The sequence below is a fragment of the Seriola lalandi genome, unplaced genomic scaffold, assembly GCF_002814215.2.
Source record: "Seriola lalandi dorsalis isolate HSWRI2012SDOR001 ecotype SW California unplaced genomic scaffold, Sedor1 jcf7180002054307, whole genome shotgun sequence".
NCBI classification, from domain to species: Eukaryota; Metazoa; Chordata; class Actinopteri; order Carangiformes; family Carangidae; genus Seriola; species Seriola lalandi.
This window is the reverse complement of record NW_019524860.1, coordinates 14,418-38,552: the sequence shown is the minus strand read 5'-3', so window position 1 is coordinate 38,552 and position 24,135 is coordinate 14,418. Positions and strand designations below refer to the sequence as shown.

The following is a 24,135-nucleotide window of genomic DNA, read 5'->3' as shown; positions in this document are numbered from 1 at the left end:
TCACATGAGCAATAAGAACTTCCCAGAAAAATACTTAAAAAGGAGGGAAAAGTTAACACAAGGCCCCTCTACTCAGCTATGTCTATTAAGTGTCCAGTGGTAAACATGACCAAAGACATAGGTATTAGTGAGTCAGTGGGTTTTGTGAGTGAATATGTGGAGCATGTGTTCACTCCGCTGAAGGAATTGTCCTTAACAAGACACTGAACCCCTCCAGCTCCATGGTGGCTGTCCTGTATCTGAGCTTGACCTCTGACCTCTCTGAGGGGGAGTGCAGAGGGGTGTAACAGAGGGTGTGTCACAGGGTCAAGATGGTGAACATCAAAGACATTTCCCTTGAAATAGACACAAGTAAATGTCTCTGCTACGAGTGTTTTACATGAGGCTAATTCACAGCCTTATGTAGCATCAACTTTTTTTTTTTTTTATTGCTTCATGTTATTGTTGTCCTTGTTGTCCCAATGGTTTAGCTGATTGAACATAACAATAAATACCTTAATCATGCTTTAGTTGTCATATGATGACAAAATCCTGTTGTTGTGTTTCATACAGACATACATTTATGTTTTGGATTACTTAGGTTTTCACATCAGGACCACATATTTAAACAAAAAAACAAACAGATGCAGACAGCGGTGCATGCAGTTCTGTACATGTAACACTGGTCATCTGCATACGTGGTACATATGTGGTGCATTTTTTAAAATGCTATGACACTTTTATCTGCAGCTCCACGCATCTACAAACAACCAGTGAGGAGTTTCTGAGAAGAGGTTTTTCCCAAACTGCAACTTCCAGTCCAGACCTCGGATGTCAGTGGGAGCACAGAGTTAACATTAAGCCCCGCCTACCAGGGCAGGAAGAGAGAGGGAGGGAGAGTGTAATGGGAGGTTTGGATAGAGGGGAGGAGGGGGGTCCTGCGTCCTAACTGGGACGTCCCACTGGAAATGTCTTCTGTGTGAACTGGTGAGGCCGTTAGATCGTCCTGGGCCCCGCACACAGCTGACTTCTCTCCTGGTATCCCTGCTCTACAAAGCTGAAGGTAAGAGGTCTCACTCTGCACCAACTCTCCTGACTCCTGTTTGTCATTTATCATGTGACACTGGTGTTGGTTTAAAAAGTGTACGTGCTCTGCAGAGGAGGTTTAAGACTTAATATTTGACTTTCTCTGACTGCAAGATTTAGTCTGCAGAGGATATAGAGAGGAGAGAAGAATGAAACATGGCAATTGTTAAAGTGTGTACTCCTGCTTTAAAACCAAACTTTAAAGTTTACCTAAACTTTTGCTGAAGTTAAATTTAAGTGCAGAATTCTTCCTAAAACTTACTTAAATTTGTTTATATGTTGCATTAAATCAAACAATATCTACAGTTTTTTTTTCCGACCAAAATCTTATCATTTTTTTCTCAAAACTCAGCCCAGTATTGACAAATGATTCTTGATAACCTGCAACAGATATACGAGCAACTGCCTACAACGTCACTCTGTGTGTTTACCACTCCTTAAACTTTCTTGTAAATTTACTTCTAAAAAATGACACCTGGTGTTAAAGACAGCAATTGTGTCCTGAAACCTCAGTAAACAATCTCCTCTGTCATTACTGCAAACAGCTGCAAGGAAAATCACTCCCTGCAGGTAAACAGGCACTTATTATTATGGAACTGATTCTCTGTGGAGGTATTGTGTGCCACATCGGCAATAGAAGGAGGAGGAGGAGGAGGAGGAAGAGGAGGAGGGGGGAGGTGGACTGTGAGTTAAGGCTAGGGGGAGGAGGGGGATGTAGACACACACGTTAATAATACTTTTAATTAAGTTATTTTGTTTAGTCTCAGCCTAATGGTAGATCATCTGCTGTCAAAAGTGTTTTATGAAACCATTAATCCACTGGCACAGTTTAGTCTGGATACAGAAGGTGCAGCTGTCTCTTTGTTTTTGTTTAATTCCCACTTTCGAAAATGGACTTCTGCAGAGTTTTCTGTGTGGAAAAGAAAGAAAGAAAGAAAGAAAGGAGAGAAGAGAGGGGACGAGGAGGAAGAGCAGGGGTGGCTGGGATTCCAACAAAGCCTGATAGATAGAGCAATGGGAGTGTTTCGCTGTTGCTCCGTCTCCCTCCCTCAATCCTCTCCATGACTCCCCCTCTCTCTGATTACTCCTGTGTAAAGGAATGCTGGTTGCCATGGCAATCGGCTGCCAGCTGTTTAAAAATGCTCTGCGAGTTAGTTCAGATGCCTTCAAGTGTCGGGGCGTCACTCATGTTCACCCACAGGGAGAGAAAAGTGCAGAAAGAGGCTGAAATTGTTGGTTTGGTCTTGACCACTTAGTTTACACTGAGAAACGTCTTACTGCTGTGACAGACAGTGACATTGTTCACAGTAGTGTTTGTCCACATTTGCAGTAAGTTTGAGGAAGACCCTTTCCTCTTTCAGTGTGCACAAATCCAGCTCCACAAAGCAATCATTTTTCCAGTTTGGTCTGCAGAGACCTCAGACCGGATTGATCCAGACCTCATCAACCACCATCAGTGTTGGACCTCAGTAATGCTCTTGTAGCTGAATAGGAGAGAAACTCTCTGAGAAAACACTCAAACCAGAAGAGTAAAAGCTTTTAAAGCAGAAGATTGATGCCCACGTGTTGAAAATACCAGTTATCTGATATGACTGTGGTAGTTTGGCTCCAGAAAGTGCAACAACCTGACACTTTCTAAACCTGGTATGGTAATTTCTTCCAAGAAGCCTTACTTGATTGATTGATTGAATTGAATTGAAAAATACACTGAGTGGTGAATTTAAAGTACCCCTCTACTAGTGTTCGTTCACTTGGATGTTTGAGCTTCTCTGTGCAGAGTTTGATACTTCACTTACCCAAATGTGATGAGGAAACCTGAAATCTGCAGTGCACACACACTGAGGTTGGACTTACCTGTGAAAGAGGACACATCTTTTGTGCTTTTGAAATAGAAAATATTTCCATACTCACAGATTCTGGGTTTTTAATCAGGGAGAAGGAGAAGATGTGGGGGAAAAAAACATGTCTTATATGTCTGGAAAGGATCTCTAACTTTATGAACCCTGCACCTTCACATTGATAGGAGTTGTTTTAGATATTATGGAGTCTTTGGAAACTGTTGGATGTCCACCAGTGTTTTAAGTTGTTTTTCCTTAGATTTTCTTCTTGCAAGTTGTTTGTGGTTGATCAGAGGCATTGCAATACCATCAGGTTCTTTCGATTTTCAAAAGAAATCCTTGTTTTCTGTGTTGGTCACACCTGTCGAGGATTTTCTCTGGAGACAATATGTGTCTGCATTAGTATGAGCGAGGTAGAGACAGAGCGTCTCTGGCTGCCTAATTGTTGAGGTGGCAGGTCTGAACCAAAAAGGGAGGAGGAGGAGTAAGGGAGGAGGAGGGGAGGTGGTGGTGGTTTTGGAGCTGAGGATGCTGGGAAATATCAGGCCAGCTTGGCAACGTCTAGAAAAGCTCTAATCCCCTGACAGGAAGGAAGGATTGTGCTGCTGTCAGGGTTCAACGTGGAGAAGAAAAACTTGGAGTTTAGTGTTAGCAAACAGACAGAGAGAAAGACAGGAAGACAGATAGAAAGAGGCAATGGAAGAAGGAGGGAGGAAACAGCAGGATAAAGAGCTGACAAGATGCAGACAGTAGAGGAATAAAAACAAAGAAACGAGAAATGTCAAGAAATAGAGAAATTAAAGAAGAGAAGACAGGAAAAAGGAGAAAAAAGACAAGGACAGAAAAAAACATGGACAGAAAAATATTCACTCCCTGTCCTCAGACAAACGGTGATTGATTAACTGATTTAGACCAAAGATGCAACCTGTCACAGGCTTTTATTTTGTCTCTTGATACTTCCTGTCTGTCAAGCAGTGTAGGCGGGACCCTGGCGCTCATTTTCCGTCTTTCAAGACTCGTGCTAACTCAGCACTTCATCCTCTAATTAGCTGACAAATAGTTTTAGCCAATGTCAAAAAATTAGCTGCTTATATGGTAGTGAACGGAATATCTTGATACCTGATCATGACTCAGTTTTTACAAACAAAATTATTGATTGATTAATTGAGAAAACCTACATTTAAAAAATGATTCTTTAATGCATCTTCCAGTGAAGCTTGAACCTTTTTTTAAACCACTAGGCTTTAACTTTAATCACCATAGTGACAAAATTATCAAAGTGATGAGACCTGTTGCCATAGTGACCACATAAAGTCTACACCTCCTGGCCTCTCACAGTTTACATTCAACAGAGAGAGCGAGACAGGTCAGTGGAGATGACGAAAGCACTTTTTGCACATTTGCACCAAATCTGATAAAAATCTGAAAACAAAGATTTGGGTTGTTGAACTTTTTATTTCTTCAGAGAGGCAGAGAAAGTTTGATCGAGGTGAACAAATGCAGCTCTGTGTTTTTATCAGTTATAACAATAATACAAAAAACCACAAAAATAGGGGCAAGTGAGGATAAAAGCAAAGAGAGAGCAGCGGACCTGAGGAGAAACTCATGTTACACAGATCCTGACTGTTCCTCTCTCCTCCGCTCTCCTCGTCTTGTTTGTGCTCTTTGTGCTCTGAGTTTCCTGACTGATAGGGATGACTGACTGTTGCTCTCTGAAAACTGCTCTTTGTCCAGGCAGGGATTTCCCCCCCTGGAGAGAAACTGGATTTGTCAGGTGTCTTATTGCCAGTTGAAGAGAAGGAGGCATAGCTTTGATAGAACAGACTTGATATTCAAAGCTTGTAGAATTCACCTCATATATAGTAAAGTAAGAGTTTGTAATTAATACTAGTATAGTTTCTTTGTTTTGGTCAACACATTTTATTTTGAACAGAGGCTCTGACATAGTTTTGTCAGGGTCCACAGTCAATTTAAAGAATAACACCGGTGTTATTTTAATCTTTTTACTCGGAAAACCAAAGATTATTTTGTCCGAAAACTTTTCTAACAACTTGAAAGAGCTGTATATTTTCATTTTGGGGACATATTTTCTGCTTATTCAGTCTAATCACTTTATCTCTCCATGACACATTAAAAGTCTTCCAGTGGTTCAGGAGCATCACGCTGCGTTCATGTCAGAGCGACTGTAATTACCAGTTTTAGCGTTGTGAATGGCGATCACGTCAACATCTAACTCATAATTATAACTGGGAAACTGTGAAACTCAACTTTTTCTGAATGATGACAGTGTTATATTGTCAATGCACAATATTTTTAGCCCTCACACAAACAACTGCCAACATTACTGTCCAGAGATGTGAACTGAAGCAAGATATAAACATGGGAATTACCATCTCATCTAGAGTGAACACTGCAATTACAAGGCTAAGACGATGCTGAAGAAGACACAAAGAAGTAGAACTTCCTACCTTTTCTAACAGCTTTTATTTATTTAAACTGACCAGTGGGGCCATTAAATTACAGCCTGTCACTGTTTTTGTCTTAATAACTGACCACAGAGGGTTTAGAAAGGCTTTACTGCCAGACTCAGATCTCTTGAGGGTTTCTAACACCTGTTTGACCTTTTGACTTGTTTAGTCCTAAAAAAAAATCGGCCCATCGTAAAGATGAAGTGGTGGAAGCCACAGAAGAAAACCCTCCCTCCTCATCTTCCTCTCCTTTCCACATCTAGAGGGAAGGTTTTTGAGAATACTTAAATTTAGCTCCTATTTTCCAGTAGCTGACACTTCTCTGAGAATAACTCCATCTTCTTATGTTTATTTTTCTTGACTTGTTGGAAATTCTTTCCTTGTATCTGTAATGGAGAACGGAGGCAGCACTAGAAATGATGGACAGAGGTTTTACTTGAATAAATTTATGGTATTTGTGTTTATTTCCAAATCAAAATAAATAGATTTTCTCTTGATTGACCAATCGTTGCAGCTCTAATTTCATCAACTTGGATCTCCCTCCACAAGAATATTTCCATGTCTGTAGAGCTGAGCACAGACAGAGGAAATCACTGTTCATTCTCTGAGCCTTGTCTCAATATTTGCCTCTTCACAGTCCTTTGCATGCCAGTGTTGTTTGTCTGCCCTGTTTGCTGGCACACACACTGCTGCAGGTTGTTTTTCCAGGCCTCCTAGTCCGCCTGTTATGTCACCGAGGAGAGGAAGAAAGAATTCCTCTAAAATCTGTCCCCTGTCGCAAAAAAGAGACAGAGACAGAAGCAGAGCGAGGCAGAAAACGAGTGATATGTGAGAGAAAGTGATGGAGATGGAGATATCTGTATTAGCAGAAGTTCTAGTCCAGGTTGTTTTCCTCCATAGCGAGTTTACACTTGCTTACCTAACTAACCTCCTAAATTAAATACATTTGAGGGGAGAAAGGCGTCCTTTATGAGCCTGAAGTTTCCCTTTTAGCCTCGGCCCTGTTTGATTATGAGAGCAGCTTTCCAAATAAAATAATTTGTGTTGCTGTTACGTCAGTCCGTCCGGCCTCCTCCTTCCCGCCGAATGACTCTCTGACCAAACAGGAATACGTTAAAGCGGACATACGACGAGAACGCCGTGTCCCTCCAAATCAAACACCAACCCCACGTTTTTTTGGAGATGAGACCGGAGGTTTTTATTTTCCTCTCTTTGCGATTGCATTTAGCTCTCGCTCTCAAGTCAGACACTTTACTTAAACATGTGTCAGATGTTCTTTTTACGACATTTCCCGTCAGCAGAACACCCCACCTTTTTTTTAATTTAGCTCAGCTTTTTCAAAGGTACAGAGAAGTTTCCTTGTGTACAGGTTATTTGGAGACGTCACCGTGTGCGACCTCTGCCAGAGTCTCTGTATTTTTCCACATCCAAGTCTGCATATGACTCCTCAGACCTTCACAAACAGTGGTCACCATTGTAAAAGTCCTGCCTTAAGTCTGCATGAAGCACTGAAGGTTCGGTTTGACAGGTGGAACAGAACAATGCAACGATATTCATGTTGCTCTGTAGTTTTATGCCCCAGATTTATTCGGTCTTGTATACAGGCACCTCATAGGCAGTTAAGTAGTCTGGCACTCCTTTCAGTCTCAGTCTCATGTTTATTCTAACATCTACAGTACTGACACCCACATCTACCAGAGACATCAAAACAGGGGTGCAGATCTGAGATATAACGTGTTGTTGAGACTGATAGAAATCCTTGAGAAAACTGATCTACAGTCCCACAGAGACTGTTTAGGTTACAGTTTACAGCGAGTGTAGCGTGCACTTGATATTTTGCAACACAACATTCATAGAGTCTCTCTTGCATAAATGTTTTCTGTGCCTTAATAACTTAATGAATAAAGTCAGGTTTCTATGGTATGCTTTAGTGCTGCAAGCTGCAAGTGCCATGACAAACTTCTCTTTTAATTATCAGATTTATACATGAAAATAAATAACATGGTTTATAATAAAACCTTATCTCCAAAGTATACAAATAGCATTAATTCACTTTACACTGTTTTAAAGGCACTAGTTGCTATACTTTCCGTTTCAACACTGAACCATCACTTTTTGAAGGTGTCTGAATTTCATGTGAAAATATATTTATGCCCATGAAAATATACTGAAAACATTAAAAAGAAATAAAAAAACTTCAATGAAAAATAGAAAATATAACACCAGAACTTGTGCCCTTCAGTATAAAAGTCTCTGCTTAATTCACGTAACATTTCATAGGGATTTAAAAAGCTCAGTACAATTTAGCGCATCAAACTAATACATTTACATAAGGTTTTCTACTCTATGTGGATCCTGACACCATAATACAGTATGTGGCTTTGACAAAAGAGATACTCGCTGATCTCACCATAACAAGTTAAAATTACAATTAAACTGTGTGACACAAATATAAAAAGGATCTTGTTTCTGGTTTAGGAAGTCTCTGAACGGTGACAAATGTTGGATGGATGCATGATTAACTCTGAAAATTCTTCAACTGCTAACATATGATCCGGGCAAATATAACCACCGCGGCTGAGGAAGTACCATCACAGAGGGACATAGCTCTCCAGTCACGTTCTGAGTTTTTTTATCTGATGGTAAAACTTGTACAAACTTGCTCCCGGGAAAGAAAGAACGCTACATCTAAAACAAGAGAACTAACGCAAATGTCAAACACTGACAACAGAAGAACAAATGTGCCTACGGTCAAACAATAAATTTGTTTTTGTCGTCCAGATGACAGAATGTTTTTATGTTGCTCGAGGGTTTGTCAAACAACGCATGTTAACACCCTCCACTTCTCTTTGACTATATGCAAGCTTTACCCTTTTCCCTGCATGTGTCCAAACATGTCGCTCTATTCAGACATGACATGTCAAGAGGCGCTCCTGTGTTTTTCAGGACACCCGGCAACCAGCCTCCCCCGAAAATGTCAAGTTCAGTTCCCCCAGAGCCAAGACATTTACCTCCAATCTCTCCGTGTCTGATTTGATAATTGCTGCACATGTTGAAAGAAATTTACAGAGTTAAATGTTCCTTGAGGAGATCGGATCGTTCCATTTCATTCATCTGTAGTTGGTTTAAACCTGTTGCCCTCTTATCCGTGGTGCAGGAATTCAAACTATGCACGGCTCTGTTTTGTAAATCTCACTATCCCCTGCTGATCTCCTGCAGCATATTGTTCAAACTGTGTCAGCTCACTTCAGCCTTATTGCCCTGCATGAAGCATTTCCTTCACAGCAGAGTAAAGAATCTCGTCTTTTTGATATCCAGCCAAAAAAAAATGCAAACAAAAATGAGTAAGAACTTTTATCTTTACAGTCGGCCGCCGCAGACACTTAAACTTACCCCTATATGCCATACGTCTTTTGATGTCGACGGGGATAGAGATTGTTTTCGGGATGTTTGGGTGAAACAGCTGACATCATGGAGGTGGGGAGGGAGATAACTAATTCAAAAAGACGGACGAAGACCAAGCAATGTCACGCTCCATCACCAAACAAAGAAACCCTTATTTAGCTCTTCAGATGAGACATGATGAAGGAAGAGAAGCAGTTTTATGTCGAGCCCTCAACAATGGATGCTCAGACAGTGAGAAGGAGAGGCGCGGGAGACAGATAGACAGACAGATAGGATGGCCCATGAAGCCTGCTCTCATGGCAGCCACGAAGAAACAGGAAATGACTTCGTTTTTATACGAAAGAGCTGATTATTTTCATGTGTAAAATGGCCCACAAATCTTGGTCTTATCAAAAATGATTTGACTTTGAAAATGACTGTTCACTGCTTAAATTATGATGTATCTGACGAACAAATAAAAATACAGTGATTTAGGTTTAGATGGAGTTACTGTAACTGGTGTGAGAATGTGTTGCTCACATGGAAAAGTTAATGTGACCTTGCTCATATTACTATAAGTATCAGATAGTATAGTGTATAGTGTAGGTGGCCCCAGTGGTGTTTGAACGTCTAACTGTGGCTGTGTAAATGACCTGCCCACACCCATTCATCTGCACAAAATCACACGTCAGGGTTGTATTCCTCCACATTTCTCATGGTTCACAAATGTAAATATGTGTTTTAGCAATTTACAGAAGCAGCCGAGCGGAGAGTAATTCTCCTGGTGGGAATATGAGGAGTGAAAATATGCCGCCTCAGGTCATGGAAAAAATGCAGCGTGTAAAGTGTGTGCATGAAGACGGGAGCTGTTTACACGCTCGATTCCCTCCAAACTGCAGAAAGATACGCTGACCCGGCTCGTCACAGTCCTGTGTCTGAGGCCTAATGTAGAGCGATCGGCTACTTGTTGTGTTGGCTCCGATTTATGCTGCGGAATGAGAGAAAATCCCTTTCAGCTGGTGAGATGATGTTGTGGGAGAGTCTTTTCAAACAGCCACGGACAATTTCAGCCCGTCGCCCCAGTAAACAAAGCAGACACTGAGGGTTTTTGTTTGGGAAGCTGGACAGCTTCCATCAGTCGGCGCAGAGAGAGAGCTGTGTTACATGTTGCTTCCAGATGCTCCTGTTGTATCCAGGTCGACTGCAGGGCTTCATCTTATCAAATCCTATTTCCGATTCTCATCTTTTATATTTGAGTTAGAGGAGAACGGTCTGTTTTTCACTTATTTTAAATTGGCTTTCAGCATTTCTTAACGTAAGTTCTGGGTTATTATGACTGAATGAAGGCATTCAAACTACTGCTGTACTGTACTGGTATACCACTAATCCTGAGGAAGAAGAAGATAAAAGACACTGAACCAGAAAAAACATGCTTGATTAAGTTTATAGTTGCACCTTTGTACCAGAATGTTGACATATGTATTATAGATAATGGGTTTAAGTTTCATTTTCAAGGAAAATCTAAATAAAGGAAACGTTGGTTCACCTGTGTCCTCCTTGTTTGTCTCCACAGACTTTGAAGATGAGGGTGTGGATCGTCTTCCTCCTTTGCCTGGCTGGCCACGCCATGGCTGCTCCTGTAAGTTATACTGTGTGTGTGTGTGTGTGTGTGTGTGTGTGTGTGTGTGTGATCTGCTTTGTCTTTTTGAGCATGTTCCTTTCTTTGTGCGTGTCTCTTCCTTTCTCCTTTCCCATGTGATCATCAGTTCACGTGTGTGATGCATGTGTGAGTTACCATGTGTGTCTTTGTGTGTGTGTGTGTGTGTGCGCATGATAATTGTGTTTTCCTATCCATGTGGAGTTCCTTTGTGTATCTACTTATGAGTGTGTGTGTTCATGTTGCAAGTTTGTGAGGATCAAATGTTTGTTTTCCTAAATCCAATTGCCCCCTTGAGAGTACACTGTGTGTGTGTGTGTGTGTGTGTGTGTGTGTGTGTGTGTGTGTGTGTGTGTGTCTCTCCAGTGTGCTATTGGGTGGGTGCACATGTGTGTGAGATCATCTGCTCCTTACTTCCTTTGCTCAAGTGTTCACGTGCAAGAGCGATAATAATTTAACGTGTGTGTGTGTGTGTGTGTGTGTGTTTGTTTCCCAGACTGAGGAGGAGCTCATCGTGGAAGAACCAGTAACTGAGGAGCCAGTGGTTGAGGTCAGTCCAGATGTTCATCCTGGTTCACACACACTGGTTTTCTTCAAAAGTCCTGAAAAAGCCAGACAAACCACTAAAAAATAAAAAACAAAACAGGTTCCCTTTAAGGTCCATTCAGTTGCTATTTCTAGAGATTTCTATCAATCTACATGATCTTCATCAGCAGGCTGAACTTTCCATTTTCTCTCTTTTAAAGATTTCTCATCCGACAAACACAAATATGAAAATCATATTTTCATATTATGCTACTGAGGCTGGTTAGAGCAGATTGACCAGCTGTTTGTTTTATTCTTCTGTTTCTCTTCCAATGTGGTGACTTTATCTTTTGTCAGGTTGTTTTTCTTTCTGATTTCTCTCCAGAACATTTTGTGGTCGGTCTCCAGGAGCAGAATTCACACAATCTTTACAGGATTAAAAGGATGATTCCAGTTTATTACAGCTCTGGTCTTATTTTATAGTATTAATCATCATTTCTGTCAGTGATAATGACATTGAACTCACCACGTTAACTGCAAGCTGTCAGGAAACACAAGCAGTCAGATAATTCCCAGGTTAGATACATTTATTTGAGAATGAAAACGAAGGCGAAAGGTAAACGTGTTTGTTGTAAACCTCCCTGTTCAGCTGTAGTTTACTGTAGTTGTGTGCAGAGTTTTCCTTTGCAATCAGGGATCATTACCAACAAATCAGCTGCTCCCTTATGTGGTTTATATAAACTGTCTGGTCGTCTTCCTGCTCGTGTTTCTGTTTCCCTTTCAGACTTTGTAGCAATGCCATCGATCACTTCGGTCGCTACAAGTTATAATCACAGATAGAAACGATTTCCAAGACCCAACCTGTAATAAACTGAAAATATCCTTTAAACTCACAGCTCGCACAGTTTAAATCAGGTTCCTCTGGTGTCTTTGAGCCAAATACTTGCTCTGGTCTGAGTTTGATTTGGCTGCAGCGTTGAGCCACGCAGCTGCTCGGAGAGATGATCTGATCTGTGATGGAGCTTTGGAGGTTTCAACGCTGCAGCCAAGGAAGTCCAGTGGTATTTGTTCACGTGACTGGCGGTGGCGGTGACACCTCATGTGAACGCAGACAGCTGGACAACTCAAACTGCACAAACTTCAACTTGTGGAAATGTTTTATATGTATTTATTATAGCTAATAGATTGAGGAAGTGAAACAGTGGTTCCAAACTTTTTTTTTTAACTTGTGGATCCTTAAAAGAAAGTGATGCCCACTGACAAGACGTGACAAGAAGCTACGGAGGCTTAAAGTTTGTCGCTCCAAACTTATCTACATAACATTATGGCAGAGTGGGATGCCTGGGTGAATAAATTACAGCATAAAACATTAAACATTTAAATGGGATGATGTTCTGTTTTGCAGCTGCTTCTGAAGTTCCATGTTCAGTTTGTTCCACCAGAGTTTAATCTGTTAACGGTGGAAATCCCAGATCTGGATTACAACCAAAATTTAATCAAGTCTATTCACCAGATTCCTCTGAAATCCATTAGTTACATCTGAGGCTTTTGACTAAAACTTTCCAACAAACACGGGCATGAAAACATGAAATCCTTCCAGCTCCCTCTATGATTTTACCTTATATGGAGAAATAAAAATAATAATTACAAATAATTTTTTTTAACAGTGTCCCTCCTTAACCTCATTATAAACAATACTAAACTACAGGAATATCCTGGTGTCCTGGACCAGGACCAATTAGTTTTCATGTGAATGTTTTTTTTTTTTTTATCGTTTCCTGCTCCAGAGGTCCAGCGGGACCAGAGATCCCACAGCTGTTAATTTTAGCTGCCAGTCCGTCAGGAAGCCATTACGTTCCTCATGGCCTCACCACATGTGGACCCAGCTGTTTGTTATTGTTGGATATTATGGTCTTGCTGCTCAGGGAGGAACCGTCTTTAGCGGTGACGTTTCAACAAGGAAAACCAGGGGTATTTAAGCGGTTTGGTTTTCAGTGGACTTCGTGCAGAAATAGACTGTAGCAGGGGAAATCATATGCTCAGAGAAACTATATTGGATCAGAAAAGTCTGTGTTTTCTCTCCTCGTAGCTTGTAGCCGCTCACAGTCTGACCTCTGACCTCTCATGTTCCCTAGGAGACTGAGGTGGGGGCCAACCCAGTGCAGATTGAGGTCGGAGACTTTGACGAGGCCATCGAGGTTGTCGAAGATGATGTTGCTGAGAGTAAGTTCCAAAACACAACCTTTTTGTTTTTGTCCTTTAGGATGATGATGCATTGACTTACATTAATCTGGAGACTTAACCAGAAGCACTACGAGCCAAAGACCAGGTCTGACCTGAACCTGAACCACAAGTCGAGGCTTAAGCCCAACATTTAATGGTTTACCTTGAACTTTGTCCCCAAACGCGTCATAAGTCTCCACAATGTGACTGTGAGAACAAAGAACATTTCATTTGTATTATTAATCAGTGATACTGATTATGTTTATCATATTTGTTCAGTTAGTTACATCTGCTGCTTTTATGTTTTGGTGAAATCAAGACAAACTTTCACTCTCTTCTATTTATTGCCTTAAAGCACAACTAACACAATACACATTGTGTTACTTTATGCAACTTACACGCACATATGCAATGATGTAACATGTTTTTAACAGGAATAAATAAACTCAAACTAAATAAATTCAGTCACGTTTCATGGAAAAAGACAAAAACAAAAGTCTAACATTTTGTTTTGGTTCCTTTAAGCTTCACATGAAAGTAAAAGAAGCTTCAGTAAAGAAATAAAAGATGATGAAACCTTTAAAAGTTTGTACTTTGAGCTGTAAAGGTGTGAGCATCACTTTTATTTCCGATATATAGTGAAGTAAATGTGTGTGTATTGTATGGACACACACATACTGTAAGGCACACAATCATAAATTTACAGGTACCTGACCTCACATGAAGGAGCTGAACGTGGCTCCAGAGATAAAAATGCATCATGTTTATTGCGCTACACTCCGACCTCCTGTCACACACACGGTGACGACAGTTGATTTACATTTAGCTGCGTCTCATCCTTGCCCCCCCCTCCCCCCGGCTGCAGTGTTCGAACCGCGAGGTGCTGCAGAGTTGCGTGAAGCCTCAGACTGGCAAACCAAACACCCATAATGACAGACTGGCTCATTCTGTGAGGAGACGGCTGTAATTACATGTTCCTCTCCTGCTTTAAGAGGCAGCTCAGCCCAGAGACTCACCACCGACAGGAAAACACTCAGACTGTACAAACTGTACAGACTGGACGAGACATTTTGTTCTGCCTGAGCTCAGCTCATTTACTCCAGTAAAAAGTGTTTATGATACAATAGAAAACAAACTCTACTTACTTCAAGTCAAAGTCCTGCATTCAAACTAACAAGTAAAGAAGAAGAACAACAGCATCTGTCAGAGTGTTAAACTAATCCATCAGGAAAAAATCCACCAGAGTGAAGAGAGAGTGAAATAATAAAATAATAGAAAAACCCCCAAAATTGAAAATTCAAGAGGAAGGATGGATGACAGAGGGAAGGAAGCACATATTTCATGAGATTATCTAAACTGCAGCTGTCAGATTGTAGGTATTAGTCTCTGATGCTTATGCTTCAAATGAAAAAGTAAATAAACAAATGGATAAACGGGAATAAAATAGAAAATGTCTCGAAGCTCAAAAGTGTATTTAAGTCAGTGGAAAGTAAGTAACCGGAAAAAAAATACATGTTTGTGTCTAATTTCAAAAAACAAATTTGGTGCAAAGGGTACAAATATTTGTTGCTGAGTCTATAATCAGACACAAATATTGTCAGAAGCTCTTTTCTCTTTCATATGAAAAGCCATAGATTTGCTGTTGCTGTGTTATTTGATGTCGGGGGATGAAAAGAAAAACTAATATTGAAGTTTTTGTTTTGTGGTCAGACGTGTCTGTGCAGCTTTCAGTAGAATATAATGCTCCACTACAGTCGCTGTGACTGCTTCTGTCTGAGTCTTTGGTTTGTGTTAATATCTGCATTTTTCCATGACCTCTGCAGTTTCTCCTGAGGCAGGGTTTTCAGGAGAGTAATTTTCTCTTTAAGTGAACAGAGGCTAAATTCAAGCACAAAACTCTCTGATGACAGTTTTCTTGTTTACTCAGTCATTTCGTCATTTTGCCTGTTATATAAAAGATTTCATTTGGCCAAAAAAAAAAAAAAAAAAATTGCTGAGCTAAAGGAGTGGAAAGTATTTGAGTCTGGACTGGGTCAGTGTTTAATTCACTGAGGAATGGACTGTAACTCTGCCTGTGTGTTTTCACAGATCCCTGCCTGAACCACCACTGCAAGAAGGGCAAAGTGTGCGAGGTCGATGACAGCAACACCCCCATGTGTGTCTGCCAGGACCCCTCCACCTGCATCGCTGCCGAGGCAGAGTTCGAGCACGTGAGTTCAGAAACAACAGGCCTGACGTCTCCTTCGACTTGTATCGAAACCGCAAATTCCTATTTATGTTGTAGATGTAAACACATCACCAAAAACTGGTCCAGCTTGTGTGTTTGTAAACTTGAAATATCCAAAACCACAAAACTGATTTTCAAGAAATTTTGCAGAAAGTTAGTCGTGTAGAATGTAAAGCATAAAAAGGTGGTTTGATTGTGTAAAGTTGTTAGTTCGTCAGCAGTTTCATTATTTCAGGGGCTTAATACTAAACATACATGTTCGTTAATCATCGCAGCAGTGCGGCCACCCATGAAATGTTATCACAAAGAACGTGATAGATGAATATTTATCCGTCTCTTTCTTCCTCCTCAGGTTTGCGGCACCGACAACAAGACCTACGACACCTCTTGCCACTTCTTTGCCACCAAGTGCACCCTGGAGGGAACCAAGAAGGGCCACAAGCTGCACCTCGACTACATCGGACCCTGCAAATGTGAGTTCTCACGCTCTGTTTCTGACATGCTGGCTGTTAGTCTTCAGCTCCAGCTCCAAACGTTTTCAGCTACTCATGTAAACAGAGTCCTTCCTAAAACTGTTACCGCTCCATTTCTGGTTCCACTGGCCTCGACTCAACACTCACATATTTTAGATGGTATCAGAAGCAGGTTTATAGTGCAGCTCTGTACAGCATTTAAGGTGAGAGTCTTATTAAAAGTCATAACTCCTCAACTAGTTTAGGTGAATTTGAAGAAGATGCATGGTTTTGGTGGAGGACAGACTGTGAGGACATATTGATTCTAAGCGACTGTGGTGGGAATTGAAGCTCAAACGTTTTACCTGATGTTCCTGTAGACGTGCAGGTTTGTTTGATATGTAATAAGGATTAGAGATGATGAACACCTCGGTTAGGATTTACCGTGGGCATTAATGGAGACTGTGCTGAGTCATGGAGTAAATGTCTCTCTGGAGAGAGTGTTGTCTCCACCCAGGACACACCCGTCTCAGTGGAGCCAGATGTTAATGTCTCTTTAATGAAATGAGGTGGAAAAATACAAATACCCCCTCTGAGAATCTGAAATTCCACTTGTGTTGTGTGTTAGTTCTGGTGTGAAGGTGGAAATAACTGAACTGAAAACTGCAGCAGCTTTAGATCAGAACAGACACTTGAGCTGTAAAAGGAAAAAACGAACCACTGACAACTTTAACAAATAATAACGTTTAATAACAACTAAGAACAGTGAAAAATGGAGGAGTTGCTGAAGAGCATCTCACGAGAACGGATCAGAATAAGTTTTAAAAAACTATTTTGACCAAACTCCATCACTAAATGTTAATCAGTTAATCCAGCAGGATGGAAGAGTGTGGATTAGACAGGATGAGATTTCTCAGAGGAAAGTAAAAGATGTGCATCTCTCAGTTTGTTTGCATCATTTCCTCCAGATTAAAATGGAAATATGATGGAAAGCCAATAACTGAGCTGATCTAATCAATCCAGCTGGAATGTTATCTCTTTATCTTTAGCTGCAGTTGGTGAATCTTGTTGTTTTTCTGTTTTCCTCTTCTGCATTATGTTTTGACATTGTGTGGTTTCTCTGGTTTATCTGTTTCTGCCCATGAGGGATCTGATGTATCTTAAAGTTCCTGAGTGTTTTGCTCCGACTTATCTGGACGATAAGCTGAGGAGCTGATCTGAGCTCAGCTCTCAGTGTCCTGTTAGTGCTCAGTGTGATTGATGGGCGGCTCCGGCTGCAGCCCAGCGGCGGGAGGATCCGTCCAAACACGCAGAGCTGCATTTCTTCCACTGTTCAAACTGAACATGACACACACTCAGCGTGAGGAGAAGAGTCAGGCCTGGAGGGTTCAAATGGAGATCAAGGTGCTGTTCAGTGCAATAAAACATAACAGGATGCAGGTTGTGGCTGTAGATATTTGAGGATGAGATGATAGGAACATTTAGATGCAGATGATTTTTGGTGTTAATTATTGATCTGGCTTGAAAGCTGCTTTGATTTTACACTGATCTGAACTGATCTAATTTCCTTAAAGGATAGAAACAATTAAGGTTTTTACAGAAAAAAATAATTTCAGCTGTTGTGTTAAAGTGTCATTAGATTCCTTCTTAAATAACCTGCTGGTTTTGACTTGATTAAAGTTTAATTCGGTTCATTTTCAGAGCACACCGCCATTAAATTACCAATCACACATGAAATAACTGTAGTGAATCAAAATGGTTGCTTCTCTGCAGAGTCTCATGAGGGCTGCTTGAATGTATTTCCCAGTGTGTGTTTACAGTATCGTGATGAATTAAAGTGAACGTGGTGTCTTGGTGTTCTCTCTCCCCGCAGTCATCGAGCCCTGCATGGACAACGAGCTGAACGAGTTCCCCCTGCGTATGAGGGACTGGCTGAAGAACGTCCTGGTGACTCTGTACGAGCGCGACGAGGACAACAACCTGCTGACCGAGAAGCAGAAGCTCAGGGTCAGTCAGCAGAGACACATTCATACAAACGGATTGTTGATGGTTTCACTGGCGTTAATGTGTCAGGAACCTCCGGAACAAACACATTTCAGATACTCAGACAAGAACGTAGAAAATATCAAGTAACAAAATCATGAGTCGCTCAATAGAAATGAGGTTATTTCTTCCTCACTCACTGATTAGAGAGCTGCTCAACAGTATTGAGCTCAGTGCTGCCACTTGTGGTCAGATACTGTATCTACAGTAAATAGACGCATTAATACTGTTGCATCGTGGCTGTAATTTAGCTATAATGATCCACAGCACTGCTTTTATCTCACATGGAAGCAAAACAGCATTGCTTTAATTTCAGAATCTGATCTTTCCATTGTGGTGGTAATATAAAATGTTTTATGTCCTCATGGTTCAGCATTTTAAAAGACACCTGACCTCTTTATTGTGATGTATCTCCTGCTGTAACAGGATGTCGTGGGACATGACAAAGGGAGAGACCCGTCATAAATGTGAAGTTGTTTAAAAGACGCATTTCTTCAAATTTTCTTGTTAACAAGAAGTGAAATAACTTTATAATATGGAACAGTTAATTCCCCTCAACATTTATCCATTTAGCACAAACTTATAAAGTAAAAACGTATTGTGCTTTAAGTAAAGCTGTGAAAAGGAACCAGTGGTCAACAGGTTTTCACAGGATACGTGATATTAACAGAATGTAATGTATATTTACATTAAGTACAGACACTTTACACACAGGAGAATGTAACAGGATGAGATTTTGTTTGGTTCTTAAGAGAAATAACAAGTAAATGTCGCACATATTGAGAGATATTATTATAAACAGTGAAGTAAAGTTGGTTCACTGGTTCTCCAGCAACACAGTGTTTTATTGAACTTGTTTAGAGAAAAACATCGAATCCAAACTGTTTGAGAATGTAACTCATTCACACTGAGGAAATGTTTATACCAGTTAAATACACCTCAATACCAAAGGGAAGTTATGAAGCCACTTAACTGCTATTTATACAACAACCCCACACCCACCAGAGTGGACTGACCTTTTCTAGAATATTAAGAACAGCTGGAAAACAGTCAGTTACTAAAAAGAAAATTCGCCTTTAGGCTGATTAAATGCAGCCAAGATTTGACAGCAGAGCTTGTGGACAGGAACCTTTCCAGAGTTCAGAGGTTATTTCTGAGGGCTGATTGGATTATTAAATTTTAAACCCTATTTTGTACTTTAACTCCAAACAGAGCAAGAAGCAGATTATTTGTCATGAACTGTTGGAAGCTGCTGCGTACCTGAACCGTGTCTGTCCGATGTTTCTAGGTGAAGAAGATCTACGAGAACGAGAAGAGGCTGCAGGCCGGTGAGCACTCTCTGGACCTGCTGGCTCACGACTTCGAGAAGAACTACAACATGTACATCTTCCCCGTCCACTGGCAGTTCGGACAGCTCGACCAGCACCCTGTCGACGGGTACGTGTACAGGGGGGGAAAAAACGAGGAGAGGATGATGTGAAAAACATCACAGACGTCATCTTTCATGGTTGAAAGGATGGAGGAAAATTCCGGCTGCATCCTGACGTGGCAGCGTCGGCACACGTTAGATGTGGTAAACTAGATTATTTGTGGTGCTGAGGCAGCGTTTGAGCTCGTGGCAGAATGAGAGCTGATTGCTTTTCTCTGATCTCACACCACAAACTGATGGATCCAACAGTTCAGCTGCTGTTCACTTACTTAAGCTAAAATCTGATGATGTGGCTGCTAGACCCAATGGAAAAGTAACACCAACAGACACAATGTGAAGTTTTGTAAACAGAAACACACGTTGCAGACTTTGTACAGACATATACAACAAGTGTTCTTCGTGTCTGCTGCCCTTGTTTTACACTTGTGTCTTTACCACCAGATACCTGACCCACACAGAGCTGGCACCTCTGCGTGCCCCTCTCATTCCCATGGAGCATTGCACCACCCGCTTCTTCGAGCAGTGCGATGCTGACAGCGACAACTACATCGCCCTGGAGGAGTGGGCCACCTGCTTCGGCATCAAGGAGCGTGAGTATCGACGATCAATAAATCAGTTTACTCATAAATATGTTTAGAAATGTCAGTACACTATTCTGCATATTTTTATCTGCTGGAGAGAAGCTTGAGATTAGTTGCTCAAAATGAACGAGAGCCGCAACTCAAATTGTTTTTATTATTGATTATTGTGTTAATGTTGATGTTTTTTAACCAAACAATTGTTTATTTTGTCGCTACGGTCTTGAGGTCTTGACAATATCAGTTAAAACTCCTTTGGCCTAGCTTAAGTGAGACAAATGTTTTATTTTAGTTTATTTATAATTTTTTAAAAGACTTTTTAAATATCGGATCTGATCATTTCCAACTCCATAAATCTCATCTTGAACTTGATGAAAACATTTCACATGTTTTTGTACATGCTAAATAATCCCTTAAATAAATGCTTGAATAAAGAATTTTATTTCATATTAATTTTTAATTCAAATTAGACTTGACTGTATCAGACAAGGTGACATGTGATTCATCTTTTCTGCGTCATTTCAAAAAGTGCACCTTTTTTCTGCACCTTTTTTAGTTTTTGTATTTCTTTGTTAAACTTTCTTCCACCAACTGATTCATTTGTAGAATATTTTCAATATTTTTTACTGATCATTTTATCAATATGTATTGATGGATGTTTTGTATCTTTGTGTTTGCAGAGGATGTCGACAAAGACCTCATCATCTAAGCTCCTCTGACCAGCAGCAGTATGACAACTCCTAGTCGCTACTAACGGGACAAGGTGCTGATCGCTAAGTTAAAAAAAAAAAAAATCACAGTAACGGTGCTAATTGCAAATTATTTTTTATTTTGTTTTTGGTTTTTTTTTTGGTTTTTTTAATAATGACCTTTCCTACCTATACCACTAAAAAAAAAAAGATTACAAAAGAGAAATGTGCACAGTCTGTACTAACATCATGTGTTCTCTTGTTTGTTGAACAAAACACCCAGTAAAGAAAACTAAAGACCTCTGATGTAAATGTATGTTGTTGACAATATTATATAGATGCTATGATTTGTTCAGGGCTTTAATTGGAGATCAATTTGAAACATTATCTTGAGGAGACAAAACTGTAAAGTCAAAAATAAAGTTTCTAAATAAATGCTCCCTCTGCTTGCTTTCTACAAAACAACTATTTAGTTTTTGCACTCTTTTGGTGGTGGGCTCATCTTTTTTTGTCATTTTGTGTATTTTCGTTTTTTGATCTTTTGACTACTGCTATAAGAGTTGTTCATTTTTATTTTCCAATGCAGATTCCGTGTCCCGGACAAGGACACGCGTGTACTGATATTTTAAAGCAATAAAGAGGATATATTGTTTGGACGTTTAAATGAGGGGAAAATCTCGCAGGCTGAGAGTTTTTCTCACGATTAACATGTTTCTACTGACACTGAGAGCACGACCAAACTCTTTCCATGAATAAAAGACTATGAAAAGATCTGGAAATCTCTGCATGCATTCATATCTGCGTTTCTTTCTCCTCTGCTGAGGAATTTATATTGAGAGGATCTAAAAAGGGATCAGACCCACTCCATTAGTCACAAGTTTGTTTACAAGGAAGATTCGACCACGTTTCACTCATGAGAAAGAATCTAGTGTCAGCTTCTTGTAATATAAGACATCTATGGATGAGACACTTATCCCCACATCCGTAGAGTCACTTTTCATGTATTATGTGTGTCTGAATGCTGCCTTTGTGCAGCAGTAATGCTGTTAAGACTTTCCCTCGTGAGTCTAGTTTTACATGTTTCTAAAACTGCCTTTTCTCTTGCAGCACATGTTCTCTTTCCTCTCTCTTCTCTCTCAGCCATGATCCATGTATAAATAATGAGATTTGGTAGTAACAATATTTATTCCATCCGGTCAGAAGAGGAATCCCCCCTGTTTGTTAAAACACCTTGTGGTTGTGTTTGTCAGCGGTTCAAACAAACCTGAAGTGAAAAAGCAACACATCATTTTGAGATGCTGCAAAAAAAAAAAAGTGCATGTTGGAACTCAGATAATAAAGCAAACTTTGGGCTCGTTGCAAATGCAGAATTGATGAAGCTAAAACTACATTTTTGAAGGGAGCTATTTGTAAGTTTAGTTATTGCTACATAGCTAACATTAGCATTAGCAGCTGTTTACTCACCAGTCTAGCAGAAATGTTGCATGTTCAGTATCAAACTTGTTTCCTTTACACACCAGGAGCTGTCTTCCTCTCCTCTTGTTTTGCTTCTATTTCTATCACTTCTTTTCTTGTAGCTACTGAAGTTAGCATGCTAACCAGCTAGCCCCGCCTGGTCCAACTGTCTTGCTACTTTCCAATACTGAGTCACTTTCGTATCTAATCCGCCATGAACAAGTAGCTGCTCAGACGACGTATTATCACCTCTTGTATTGTAAACACAACAATGTGTAACTCTCTTCAACAGACTGGTTAAGTAAGCAGCTGCTAATGCTAACGTTAGCTATGTAGCAATAGCAAAACGTACAAATAGCTGCTTTTATGGTTGAGATAAAAGTGACTAAAGCAACTGAAAACCGTGCAGGTTTAGAGCTAAACAAAAACAACAACCGAAAAGCCACTGACCAAGTTCAAAGCACATTTAAATCAAAGTTAAAACACAGGTGTCAAGCAGCTGAAAATTTTGTTTTTGTTTAACTCTAGTGGTGTAACCTCTCACCATGCTGCTGGGATGTGGAACTTCAGACAAATTTTAGCCTACTATTATCACTTTTTACTGTGATCATTCCTCCTGTTCATACTGGCCATTAAAATATAATTTTCAGTGGAAGTGATGGAGGACAAAATTTGTTCGTATGACTCGACAGTTGTTTTGTAAGACAGACTTGAATAACTGTATCACTGTCCTTTAAGTTACTCACACAGGTGTTTTCAGTGGTTTTGTTTACACCTCTGCTCAGGTTGATTACTGAGGTCAACAGACTCCAGCTGCAACACTGACATGGCTATTTGTCCACTTGTGATTTTGTTCTGTATTAGAGATTTGTTGCTTCCCTTAGAGAATAATGAGCGGGCGGTGGCTCTGCCTTGAAGGAGGGTAATCAGGCAGTGAGTGAAAACAGCTGTGTGGTTGTACTGTACGAATGAAGGGCCTTTAAAACCTGAAAGGTTCATCTAAAATGAGTCTAAATGGACTAAAATATGTTACAAACACATTGTGGGAACAGACTTTTTTTTTGCATGTTTCCGATGCATAACATACTTTTAAAGCCATTTAGATCACATTGAATTTAGCATAGTGTACAAATGTGCTGGAAATCTTCCACATGAAAAAGGTTTAGAGAATCTTGATTGTTGTACAGTGAACAATCTGTATGCTTTAAACATAAATATACAGTATTTATGGTAGAAAATGGAATAAATGTATCATAAAACTACCATATTGCTGTTCAGTGTTAAACTAAATCTCCTGCCTGTGGCTTTAAGGTAACTGCATTACACTTGACTGTTATATGCTCAGAGTCTGGCTGTGCACAGAGCTGCTTCATGGTCCCCTGGGAGACAGGAGAGGGAGAGTCGGAGCACCTTGTTACCATCCCCACCCGTTCATCCAGACTCCAGGGTAAAAAATGTGAAACAACAGCTGAGCCTAGTCCACAAAGACCAGAGTCCCTCCTCTCAGCCACAGCAGGGGGAAAAAAAACGCTTACAGTTTCCTGCTTCACTCTGTCTCAGTCTGACGCCGTGGCTGAAAGAGAAGAAGAACGGGAGGGAGGGTATGGTGCTGTAATTAAATAAAAAAACACACTGTTCTTTCAATAGAAGTCCTTCCACTGGAGTTAAAGTCTGTTGGTGTTTTTACTCTTCAAAAATGAATCTAAATAGGCTCAAACACACACCAGTGTCCCAGCATGGTTTAAAGGTCTATCTTTTCTTTTCGTATTATTTGTTATTAACTCACATAAATGTTGGCTGGAGACTCTTTGTGATACTGACAAAAGTTGATAGGCTCCTACCTGTTCTGCTCGACCAGTAAAAGACGTTGACGTGTTGTTTTCATGCACCAAAATCAAGCAATAACCCATTAAGTTTCACATAGTTACTGTATCTTCTATTTCGAATAAGAGTGGGTTTCCACACAACCATCTACTGCAGAGGGCAACAACATGTAGAAAGTCCCAGGTTTCAGCCTTAAAGTGACTATTTGGGTTGTTTGACGTAACTGAATGTGGTATTTTCTCTTTCTTTCTTTCTTTCTTTCTTTTTTTCTTTCTTTG

General features: G+C 40.3%; 1 protein-coding gene across 1 annotated transcript; it reads left to right on the top strand.

The window, feature by feature from the left end:
* The first annotated feature begins 887 nt into the window (after positions 1 to 887).
* sparc (secreted protein, acidic, cysteine-rich (osteonectin)) lies at positions 888 to 21,013 on the top strand. The gene is made up of 10 exons (XM_023406416.2): positions 888 to 1,042; positions 10,329 to 10,394; positions 10,909 to 10,962; positions 13,073 to 13,160; positions 15,249 to 15,370; positions 15,740 to 15,860; positions 17,713 to 17,846; positions 19,171 to 19,319; positions 19,753 to 19,901; positions 20,570 to 21,013. The coding sequence occupies exons 2-10, from the start codon at positions 10,338 to 10,340 to the stop codon at positions 20,596 to 20,598; spliced, it is 903 nt and encodes a 300-aa protein (XP_023262184.1). The 5' UTR covers positions 888 to 1,042; positions 10,329 to 10,337; the 3' UTR covers positions 20,599 to 21,013.
* The last annotated feature ends 3,122 nt before the right edge of the window (positions 21,014 to 24,135 follow it).

What these genes read in the sequence shown, in the direction of transcription:
- sparc (XM_023406416.2), top strand. Translation starts at nt 10,338, where the DNA reads ATGAGGGTGTGGATCGTCTTCCTCCTTTGCCTGGCTGGCCACGCCATG. An exon ending in CTACATCGGACCCTGCAAAT is followed by an intron (nt 15,861 to 17,712) that starts GTGAGTTCTCAC and finishes CTCTCCCCGCAG; the next exon opens with TCATCGAGCCCTGCATGGAC. An exon ending in CCGAGAAGCAGAAGCTCAGG is followed by an intron (nt 17,847 to 19,170) that starts GTCAGTCAGCAG and finishes CGATGTTTCTAG; the next exon opens with GTGAAGAAGATCTACGAGAA.